The sequence below is a fragment of the Ambystoma mexicanum genome, chromosome 8 (genome assembly GCF_040938575.1).
Source record: "Ambystoma mexicanum isolate Mex_15411 chromosome 8, UKY_AmexF1_1, whole genome shotgun sequence".
Classification (NCBI taxonomy): Eukaryota; Metazoa; Chordata; class Amphibia; order Caudata; family Ambystomatidae; genus Ambystoma; species Ambystoma mexicanum.
Window position 1 is genome coordinate 1,007,415,904 of NC_090929.1, and position 12,056 is coordinate 1,007,427,959.

Consider the following 12,056-nt stretch of genomic DNA (forward strand, 5'->3'; position numbering starts at 1 on the left):
CCCTATAACAGCGGGCACACCTTGCCCTGCAAGCATACACCTCCCGCCTTGCCCACAAACCCCTGCCACCTTCCCCCCCGAACACACCCTTTCCCGTCCCTAAAAACTGAACGCCTAGCCCTAGCAAGAACCGAAGCCGCATCCCTCTCCCGCTCGGACCCTCCTTCCCTCTCAGATTCCAATCGCAACAAAGAAACCAAAAGGAAATCGCACCTGGTCCCCCTCAATCTGTCAGCACTCCTCGCCTCCCTTGTCTCGACCCACCTCCACTTTCGCCCAATCACCTCCGTCCCCCGTAGCTTCACCTTTTCTGAAACCCATCTCCCTCGACTTCTCATCAACTGAAATGGAAACTCCTAACCGCCCACACCCCACCGTCAATTCCTCCGAGCCAAACCCGATAATCCGAACACACGCAGCCACCCAATCCCGCCAATTCTTCTGCTCGCCCACTATTCCCACTGATCATCACCCACCGTCCCCCCTCCAGCTTCCTCTCTCTCTCCGCCACTACCCCCCCCGCTTCAGCCCCGAGACCAACCTCGCCTGTCGATGTGAACTGCATCCTATTTAATGCCCGATCCGTAGCAAAAAACAGATTCTCCATCTTTGACCTCCTCGCCACTGAAAAACCAGACCTGGTCTTCATCACCGAAACCTGGTTCTCTGACGACTTCGCTCCAATCGCCAGTGAAGCCCCCCCCCCCCGCCCGACTACTCCCTCATACCACTGAACCGTCCATCTAGAGGAGGGGGAGTAGCATTCGTCTTCAAGTCTCTCTTCCACGCCTCAATCATTGAAAACCACCATTCCATTCCTTCCTGCGATTCACTCCTCGTTAAACTATCCCTCTCCCTGTCGCTCTCGCACAGCTTCCCAATAATCTACAGGCCCCCAAGCTACGATATACAATTCGCAAACAACCTCTGCGACTCAATTGCCACCCTTCAACTAAACCATCCCAACCTCACCCTTCTGGGAGATTTCAACATATGGCTCGACATCCCCACCAACCCTATGACACACTCTCTGGTTGACGGTTTAGTCACAATTAATTTCCAACCCCACATAAATGGCCCGATTCACTATAAAGGACACACTCTTGATGCTACCTTTAGCTCCAACGCCCCGATTCATTTAACCCCCCCCCCCCCCCCATCATCTGGTCCGATCACTTCATTCTATCTTTCGTCATTCGCTCACCCGACCCCATTCCCGTACTCGAATCTGAACCACCAAAACCACTACGCAAATGCTGGGAAAAACTAATAATCGTCCCGGACCTAGCCAACCCACTCCTCCAATCTCCACCACCTACCAGCCAACTCATTAAACAACTAACCCCTGATGCCTTTGACTCATGGCTTAACGCATCTCTGATGCGCTCACACCCCCTTGCAAACCATCAACCCGGCGTGGCCTTTTACCCCAGATGGTTCACTCCTGAGTTGAAGACCACTAAACTATATAAATACCTAGAACGCAAATGGCAGAAAGACAAAACCAAGGAGAACAGGGCCACCTTGGCCCGACACCTCTACCAGTACAAGGCCGAAATCCGGAAAGCAAAAAAAGCCCACTACAACTCCCGAATACTAAACTGCAAAAACCCAAGCCAGGAACTCCACAAAATCTTCTCTGAATTCACCAAACTGGCTTGCACCACGACCGTCCCAACCCCCCTCACAATCACTGTGCGACTCACTCTCCCTCCACTTTTACACCACGGTTCTCGAAAGAACAAATACTCTAGCCACCAAACTGGCTCTCTTACATCTACCAGGAAATACTCCCCCCCCCCTCCATAGCGGCAAGCCCACCAGCTGCGACCACCATGCAACCAACGTTCGAATCCTTTAGTACAATATCTCCAGCACAATTTCTCAAACTTCTATCTGCCCGCAAACCATCTGGCTCCCCGCTGGACACTTGCCCGGCCACAACCCTCAAAGAAATGTTCGCTTCCACCTGCGCATGAGAACACGCAAGATCCATCATAAATGCCTCCCTTTCCTCTGGTATCTTTCCTGATGCATTCAACACGGTTCATGTCAAACCGCTAATTAAAAAACCTTCCCTTGACCCTCTACAGCCCACAAACTACTGCCCCATCTCGAACACCAGATTCCTTGCCAAACTCATTGACCGAACCGCCTACTCCCAACTAAATGCCTTTGTCGAAGCCAACAATCTCCTAGACCCCGCACAATCAGGTTTCAGAGCCTGTCACGGAAACAAAACCACCCTAACCTCAATCTGGGATGACCTTAAAATGACGGCAGACTCCGCGGGATGCGCTGCACTAATCCTTCTTGACCTATCCGCCGCCTTTGACACAATCAATCGCTCAATCCTCCTAGACCGCCTCTACTCCCTAGGAATTCGTGGAACTGCTCTTAAATGGATAGCTTCATTCCTCAAAAATAGGTACCAAATAACGATACTCTCCACCTATGCCTCCCAAGCCTGACCAGTCGACACGGGAGTCCCAGAAGGAGCATGCCTATCTGCCCTCCTGTTCAATCTCTACTTGATCACCCTCCCTCCATTAGTTCATTCACACAACATCCTGTGTTACAACTACCCCGACGACACTCAACTAATTCTAAAACTAATGAACTCAAATCCCAACTCCCGACCTGACCTGGCCTCCTGCCTCCTCGACATAGAACTCTGGATGACCCAAAGCCGCCTCTTGTTAAACCCCTCCAAAACGGAAATCATGGTATGTGGCAACTCCGAGCTTCTTCCGCGACCACTACCCTGGCCATCCACCATGGGCAGCTCACCGAACCCCTGCAACTCAGTGAAAAATCTTGGGTGCATCCTTGACTCTGACCTAACACTCTCGCGCCAAGTCAACAGCGTCTCAAAATCCTGCCACTACCACCTCAAAACCCTTAGGCGCATCTTTCCATATCTCTCCTTTCCTAACAGACTCTCCGCGGTCCAATCGTTATGTCAAGACTGGACTATGCAAACCCCCTATACCTCGGAATCCATGCGTACCAACTGAATAAACTCCAAAGGGCACAAAACGCAGCAGCCAAATTGCTCCTTGCGCTCAGCCCAAGAAACCACATCTCCCCAGCCCTTAAGACGCTGCACTGGCTTCCAGTAGCCCGAAGGGTGACTTTCAAAACCTTATGCATCTCCCATCGAGCACTGTATAAAACTGGACCTCAATATCTTCAAGACAAACTAAAACCCTATCACCCCCTCGCACCCTAAGATCAAGCTCAGCCGGCCTCCTAGTCATTCCTAAGACAAACTCAGGAAGATTAGGCGGATCAGCATTCTCAGCCTTGGCCCCCACCCTGTGGAACTCACTCCCACCCCACATCCGCCAAACTGAGGATTTAACATCTTTCCGCAAACGGCTGAAAACATGGCTCTTCTCCTAAAACCAACTGGTAACCAAACTAACCCAAACAGACAATCCGCATCTCAACGACACCAACCCAACAAACTACCTGAGGTGAGAAATTGACAGCTAATGACCCCGAATATAAACTAGAAAGACAAACGAATAAAGCAGATCAAAACAGTGAAGCGGATAATAAGAATAAATCATAGGGAAACTGTAATGAGATGTAAACTGCTGAAATGCACATATGCATGAAGAGGGAACGAAATAAATGGCGTTGATGAAATAGTTAGAATAGATGAAGCTTGTTGAACAGATGAATGCACGGAGTGAAAGAATTCATGAGTGGAAAAACGGATGACTATATATATTGAATAAGTGTAAATTGAATGAATATGTACATCCGATAAGTGTATAGAATGGATGAACTTGTCAAGCGTTTGAGTGTGTAGGTGGTCAAGCGTTTGAGTGTGTAGGTGGTCGAGTATAAACAGTTCAATGCACCGAGTGGAAGAATGCATGAGTGGAAGAACAGACAACTACATAGATCAAATGAGTGTAAATTGAGTGAGTATGTAGATCGGATGAAGGTATAGAATGGATGAACATGTTAAGCGGATGAGCGTCTGGAGTGGTTGGGTGTGTAGAGCGGACGAGCGTGTATGGCGGACGAGTGCATAAATATAGAGAAGCAAATGTAGAACTGATGAATGTACAGAACATATGAGCGTGTAGAGTGGGGGAGCATGTGGAGCGTGTAGAGCGGAAGAGCGTGTAGAGCGGAAGACGAGTGTATAAAGCCGATGAGTACATAGAGCGGACGAGGCTACAGAGCGGACGAGGCTACAGAGCGGACGAGGCTACAGAGCGGACGAGGCTACAGAGCGGACGAGGCTACAGAGCGGACGAGGCTACAGAGCAGACGAGGCTACAGAGCAGACGAGGCTACAGAGCAGACGAGGCTACAGAGCAGACGAGGTTACAGAGCAGACAAATTTATAGACCAGGATTACTGCGTATCACTGAATGACTAAGGGGCTGATGAGTGCATATTAATGTTGAACGCGGGGAAAGCACAAGTGCATAGAGCGGATGAGTGTGCAGAGCGGATGAGTGCGGGGAGCAGATGAGCTGAATGTGTGGAAAACACAAATGCATTGAGCGGATGAGTACGGGGGTGGATGAGTACGGGGAGTGGATCAGTACGGGGAGTGGATCAGTACGGGGAGTGGATCAGTACGGGGAGTGGATCAGTACAGGGAGCGAATGGGTACAGGGAGCGGATGGGTACAGGGAGCGGATGGGTACAGGGAGCGGATGGGTACAGGGAGCGGATGAATATGGGGAACTGATGAGCGCCGGGAGCGGTTAAATGAAGTGAGCGAATGAGTGCGGGGAGCAGATGAGTTGAATGCGTGGAGTTGAATGTAAACCAGCTGCTAAAGGTCCCAATATCACACCCCACGCTTGCTCTCTTCTTTACACCACCACTCAACTAGAACACAGAGATACTATGACACCATTCGGTATAACTGTTCTCATACTAACATCTCCCGCTCACTCCCCATCATTCTAAGTAAACACTGCTGGTTACACACCCCCCAGCCAGGCGTTCTCCTCAGGCCGAACGCAGCCACAGTCGGTCTGGATAAATCCTGCCAGAACAAACACATACCCCTGATCTCAACCATCACACCTACCGCTAAGAAGCAGCTATTTCACGAGTACCGCACCAGCTGCACACATACCCGGTGCGCACACGCGCCGTTGACTCTCCCCTACTCTCTCTACTGACCTGAAGTTCGGTTCCCAAGGGCGTTCAACCTACCAGCGCCTTCAGACCATACCAATGGTATATAAGGCGCTATATAAATGCAAAATAACATAACATATACATCTTAAAATGACCTCCCCCCTCTCTCCCTACTGTCTGCGCCGAGGCCTGGGGCAGCCTTCCAAGGCCGAACGGTCCGTCGCGATAGTCTTTCGACAGGCAGTCTCTTTGTCTTCACCGGCATGCTGTTTCGATGGTCGGTGAAGTAAAGGATAGAAAGAGTGAACTATCGGTAATTGAAATAAGTAAATGGCTTTACGCCAAAAGAGGAACTCTGATATACGCGTCTGTCTAGAATTGCAGAAAAAAAACAATCTGAGGGACCTCGACGCGTGAGGGATCATGGGTACAGTGGATGTCACACTAGGGATAGTATTACCGGCACGCCCTGTCGACGTCCCTTTTCGAGGTTTCGAAAATAACAACTGTAATACTCTGCAGCTCCACTAGATGTCGGCCTATGCACAGCATGTGATCTAAGCAATATATATATGTGTTCCCTCCTTCTCCACAAAAAATGCGTTGCAATACCCAACCCCACCTCCCAAAAATACTACACTCATTCACCAACTCCACTTGCATTACAATCCTCCCAAAAAAAAAATAGATACATGCCATTCCCCATCTTAAGCTCTGGTCTCTCCAAAGGACCAGAGGTCTACATATACGTTTTGCTTTAGCCGGCTCATTCATGCTTAATGCCAAGGATCAGAGAACCAGTGTCAGATGCAGACCACCAGGGGGAGGTGGGGAGGAGAAAGAAAGAAGAGAGAAAGGAGAGAGAAAAAAGAGAGAAAAAAGAGAGAAAAAAGAGAGAAAAAAGAGAGAAAAAAGAGAGAAAAAAGAGAGAAAAAAAGAGAGAAAAAAAGAGAGAAAAAAGAGAGAAAAAAGAGAGAAAAAAGAGAGAAAAAAAGAGAAAAAAGAGAAAAAAGAGAAAAAAGAGAAAAAAGAGAGAAGGCGAGAAGGCGAGAAGGGGAGAAGGGGAGAAGGGGAGAAAGGGAGAACATGTTTTACAACAGCAATGCTGGCATATATTGTGGGCGCATTGGTGGTAAATTTGCATCTATTTCAAGATATCCCCTACACAACAGATTGGAAAATGTATGTTTTTTAAGCAAATTATTTTCAAGAAACTTGCTGTAAAATGTACAATTATTTTACCCATTATTTAAAAGAATGCTACAAGAATCCAGCACCAGTAAAGTGTGATAAGATTAATGACCCTGTTAACATTAGCTCAGATAACACTAAATACAAGTGAAACTGAAGAAATGTTAAATTTTGGAAACTGCTCAATTACTAGCAGCAGGACAAGTTCAAGACTAGTAACACATTAGGCAACAGGATAAGCATCTGACTAGAATTGGTGTCCTCTTGCGTTTTCCGGTGCACATTTCGCCAATCCTTCTCACAACTACGATTGCAGATGACATTTTCCCTAGTCACTTCCAACAACCATTTTGCAGACTGTCCATTTCCTACGTTGTTTGCTCACTGCTTGTACTCGCTTTCCCACATGTGCAAAAAGCTCACATCTGAGATGAAATCCCCCAAATACATCCTTCCTTTTGCCCCTGCCCCACACTTACCATTTACCACTTACACTATAAATAACCAATTACAATTACCCTCTCTTCTGCACCCAAAAATCCTCCTTTGCGATCCCGGCTCCACTGTTTACCTCCCAATCCTGCCCACTACAGTCTTTACACTGCGCTCCTTGCCCTCAGTTCTCCATCTGGTACCCACCCGTTGCAGCTAGCATGATATACACTCCACACCAATTTCCCTCGAAGTTTTACAATCGTGGTATTTGCTGTAGCTGTTTTTTCAGAGGGTTTCCTGTCGATTTTTCAAAGTGATTGCAGTTCAATTTACATTTTTCAAAATGTTGAACGTGGATGCTATTCACTGCAATGCATCTCTCATTGCTATGGTCTAGAAGTTCAAAATTGTGCAGTCTCATTTTTTTTCACCACCTTCAGCACAACACTGGAACCATGACTCTCTCAGTTCATAGTCCTAAAAACCAAATCAAAGGGTATGCTCCTGCTGGATTTACTAAACTGTGCATGACACATACCAAAGAGTGATACAAGACCCATCTGAATGAGTGTGTGCCCTTCTCTTGAACCCTGAACTTTCAAGATGGCACTTCATTGATGCTTGCAATTCTTACTGTCATAAATGATTCTTGTGCACCATAATGGAGTGGTCATTGGCGTCCTCCTAAGACATGAGCCACGCCCTAATCAAGAGTTTTAAGCCAAAGCCCTTTGCTTATTTTCTGATGAGGTGGACATTTAAAGTAGAAAGAATATAAACCTGCTTGACCATTGGTGTCCAACAGCCACAACGTTACCATGTCCTACTCCAGTTGTGTGGAAAAAAAAGGACCTGGGGCACGGGCACCAGTTATTACCCAGGGTGCTTTTGTGGCATCTTGGGGTATAATAGGTGCTACCGGATTCTTTGAGAGTGCTATAAAAAAAGTTGTGAAGAAAAGGCTTGGCTGCTGATGTAGATGAAGAGGAACTAGTATCCATTAGAAGCTCTAGAGAGTTTGGGGTATATGGACGGCACATCAGGAGCCACGTATTCGTCCACTTTACCATTAAGGCGATGGGAGTGGAATGCAGCCACACAACAAAAGGTGAGAGTCCTTCAATAGTCTGCTAACACATAAAACACAGCAAAGATAAGGAATTTCCTAAGTTTCCAGTCAGCATAAGGCAGATTGATGGCATGTTGTCATGTGTACAGTCAAACAGATCAAGGATGAAAGGGCTCGACAGCAGTAGCAGAATGCATTAGAATGATCACCAAAACAAGTGATTTTTGAATTGTAAAATAATAGATTGTGAAGGTTGGAGTGATTCATCTGTATTGGTAACCAAAGATGGAATAGACACATTCTGGGGACATACATGGAAAAAAGTATAAGGGTGATCTAATTTCTCACAGCACAACTAATCAACAACTGAATATAAAGCGAACCATTAAAGTAAAAAACTAGCGACTAATATGTGGCTTCATTGTTTTAATAGGCCGCAAAATGGGCTATTAACATGTCCATCAGTAGGCAATGAAAATTTCCAAGCCCTTTACAGTAAAATTGCTCCATGTAAATGTATACAATTAAACAATAACTTAAACCCGTAGATTTAACAAATGTCCAAACTTAAAAATGGTAAATTCCTTTAACATAAATTAAACACAAGTGGGCTTTTAGATGTTTGGCTCAGCAGCTGGAAATAAATCATACTTTGTGATCCCGCTTTGAAGACGTTTTGTTAACATTAGTCAGAATTTCAATTGTTTTACGTGTAAAGTTAACTCGGATTCATTTGCATAGAATGGTTCTAACAAATGGAGTACACAGGCAACATGCTCTGCCTAAAAGAACATGTAACAAAACAATAGAAAGCAATGTCTTTGGCTAGATCCTAAAGGTGTCCAGAACCTCTTCCTCTATAAAAAGTAACTGTCAAAAGGGAGATATTTTGGACATTAAAAAAAAAATCAGATCTATGCAACTAATAATTTAGTAATACTGATGCCTAAAAGGAAAGCTTTAGATTATCTTGTACTAGATTCGGTTCTGCACATGTAATAAAAAAAATAAAACCAGGAATGAACAGGTGAGGTGTAAAGTTAACAGATGGAACAGTTGGCATAGTCTTAAAAAAACCTGTGGAAGGGAGTCGCATATGGAAAATGTCACCCAAGACACATTTTTACTTTACAATATATGTCTATGTTATGAAGGGAGCATTATAAGGATATACTTTGAAGACTATGAATTTTACAAGTCAATATTGCTTTTATCAATGTGCGTGCAGAGTGAGCACCCCAACTGAAATGAAACTTGTGACAAAGCATCAACACTGTTAAATAACGCTAGCGTTAGTACTTTTAAATTAACTACACTAGTCTATAAAAATGATAGAATTACTGCATGTGCAGTAAAAACGACAAGGTGGGGAATATAAGCTAAGCTCATATCTCTTGTGTTAAAGTTCATCATGGTAAAAGTGTTCATCATGAAGTTGTCTGCCAAAGTCTGTTGCTTCGCTGGTAAGAAAGAGATCCAGGTTTTCAATTATTTCTGCTTCTGTCACCTTGCCATCATCATCCATGTCTATTTCTTCGATTACATGGATAGCCTATAAGATAAAAGAAAATGTCTCAATGACATAACTGGCATTATGGTGTGCATAATAATGGTGGCAAGATCATTACCCGAATTGGTATTGGTACAGCTCGAGACTGCAGGTCACTGAATTGCAGTTCAAAAATGTCAGGCAGCATCTGAAACGTCATTTTATATCATGCCCCTAGATATGCTTCTCAGAGAAAACGTAATGGTTCATTGCACTTAAGATTGAAACGAAAAATACCGACAATCACGTTTCCTGAAAGCAGTGTGCAAGTAGTACGTTTAATTTTATGCCAAAACGGCAGACTCACCTTCCACTTCAATCTTCCTTCATTGCCAATAGCAGCAACGTTTTGAAACAAACATAAAAGAAAAATCTCTTGATGCCCCAAAAGTGGAAACAATAAACTGTGTCTGTAGTCTGAGTATGAACTGAGATATTAGCCTAGCAGCTGCTGCAGCCAAGCAAGTGCTCTTTGTCCCTCTGGCAGCAGGTGAAGGTCACGTATTGCTATCTCGATATATCTCTGCATTGTGTTGAATGTTGTGTTTATTTGCATTTGTTAATACGGATTCGTTTTTAATCTAAAAACAGTTTGCTTTGCAAGGCATGTGTTATTTTTCACAGTTTATGCCTGTTTCATCATTCTTTGACAGTGTCGCCAACTCCTTCCCCTACCTCCTCTTGCCACTCCTTTGATTTAATCAGAGCTTTTTGAGGCCAGCATCCTGGAAATCATTTAATGTTCTCTTAAGGATGATTTGTGTTGGCGTCCATTCCAAAGCCCACACCCACTGCCAGTGTTCCACCCAGCTGTCGGCACATGTTGCATGGCACGTGTAAGGCCACTGAACTTGCATATTCACGCTCCTCAGTAGTACCTTTGAGCTACCAGGATCAGCGTGATTTTTTTCCTCACACAATTCCTTTTTTTAAACGTGTTTATTTTAAACAGGCAGGTTATGGCAATACAAAGCTTAATCACTTGCGACATTTAGCATACAGTAATCCCATTTGACGCTCCTCCCACCCCACCTCTCGAGCTCAAGTTCCTTCTTCACTTCCCTGTAAGGGGTCTCCATCCCGAATAGTTCTCCTGGCCAGTTGGGGCTTGAAAGTCAGGGCTGGGAACCTTTGGTCAAACTCCAATACCGGACCCCAGATGTTGCGAAAGCGATGCAAGGTGTCTGCTCCGGCAGCCGTCACCTTCTCGGCGATTAGGATGTCCCAGACCTTCATCCACCAGAAAGGCATGAGAGGGCCTTCCGTCGTTTTCCAGGTGCGGTCTATCACGTTCCTACCCGCAAGTAGGCATTGTGACAATAGTTTGGCCTTGGGGCCAAACCTGGGGTATATCCCGGGGACCGGTGCTCCAAGGAGAATAGGCTCGGGGGCCAAGGGCAGTCGCACCTGAGTGATGTCGGCTATCGTCGCTAGGCATTGTTTCCAAAAGGCTTGGGCCTTGGGGCAGGACCACCACATGTGGAAGAAGGAGCCTATTTGGCCACACTGCCTCCAGCATTGAGGGTTGATCGTGGAGGTCATGTGGTGGAGTCTTAGGGGAGGGTAGTACCACCGGAGGAGGATCTTGTAGGCGCACTCTCTATTCGTGATGCATGATGAGGAGGTGTGAGCCCGGGACCAGATGTCGACCCAAAGTTGGTCTTCAATCGGATGGCCCAAGTCCGCCTCCCATAGGGCCATATACCGGGTCTTGGAGGTTAGGAAGTCAGTTTGGAGGCGCTTGTACAGAGTGGAGATTCTTCCTCGGGGCGGAAGCTCCTTAAGGGTCAATTCGATGGCTGTGGGGGGACGAGTAGCCGCCTGGCGAGTCTGAGGATGGGTGCACCAGTGGCATAGCTGGGTATATGTGAACCTATCTCGTTCCTGGATCCCAAAAAGTTCTTTGCATCGCTATAAGGTGCAGGGTTGGCCCCCTTCAAAAAGTCGACTCAGGGTCTCTAGGCCTCCTGCAATCCAGGCCTTAAAATTCTGGGGAGACAGACCAGGAGAGAAGGTTGGGTTCATGAACACTGGGGAGAGGGGGCTGAGCCCCGTCGGGATCTTCTTCTGTTTCAACGCCCTGTCCCACACCGAAATGGTGTGTTTGGTGGATGCCAGGAGATTCCGCCACGGTCGCCGTACCGGAGGGGGGACATGTGGGAGAAAGCGTAGTGGGAGGGGCAGCTGCGCTTGTTCGAGGTCTACCTATCTAGGGCGGTTGGTAAGGACTTGCCATGATTGGATACAAGACAGATGAGCCGCCATTTGGTATTTCTCCAAGTCAGGGACCCCGAGCCCACCCAGTTTCGCGTTGCCATGCATCATGGATTTAGGGATCCTGGTTTTTTTCCCCCTCCAAATAAACTGCAGCATATTCTTCTGTAAGCGTTGAAGGGCTGGCGCCGGGACCGGCACCGGGAGTGTGGAGCATGCATACAGAAATCTCGGCAGTAAGTTCATCTTACAGGCTGTAATACGGCCCATCAGTGATATCTCCGGTGTTGTCCAGCGTCTCAAATCTGCCTCCAAGTTCATAAATAATGGGGGAAAATTAGCCCGATAAGTTTCGCTTGGACTGGCCGGGATCTGAACTCCCAAGTAGCTAAGTTCTTTGGTCGACTAGTGTATTGGGCACAGCGGAACCAGGGCTTCTCGGGTCAAGGCCACTCCCATGGCGAATGATTTCCGGTA

The 12,056-nt window shown here is 46.5% G+C and overlaps 1 protein-coding gene across 3 annotated transcripts in view; it reads right to left on the reverse strand.

Annotated features, from left to right (window-relative positions):
- Window positions 1-8,227: 8,227 nt before the first annotated feature.
- The window catches only part of RCN2 (reticulocalbin 2), a 310,020-nt gene continuing 306,191 nt past the window's right edge, over window positions 8,228-12,056 (reverse strand). For all 3 annotated transcript variants that reach the window (XM_069610923.1, XM_069610924.1, XM_069610925.1), the window contains exon 8: window positions 8,228-9,368. In XM_069610923.1, the coding sequence (XP_069467024.1) occupies window positions 9,216-9,368 (153 nt within the window). In that variant the 3' untranslated portion in view covers window positions 8,228-9,215. The remainder of the gene's footprint in view (window positions 9,369-12,056) is intronic.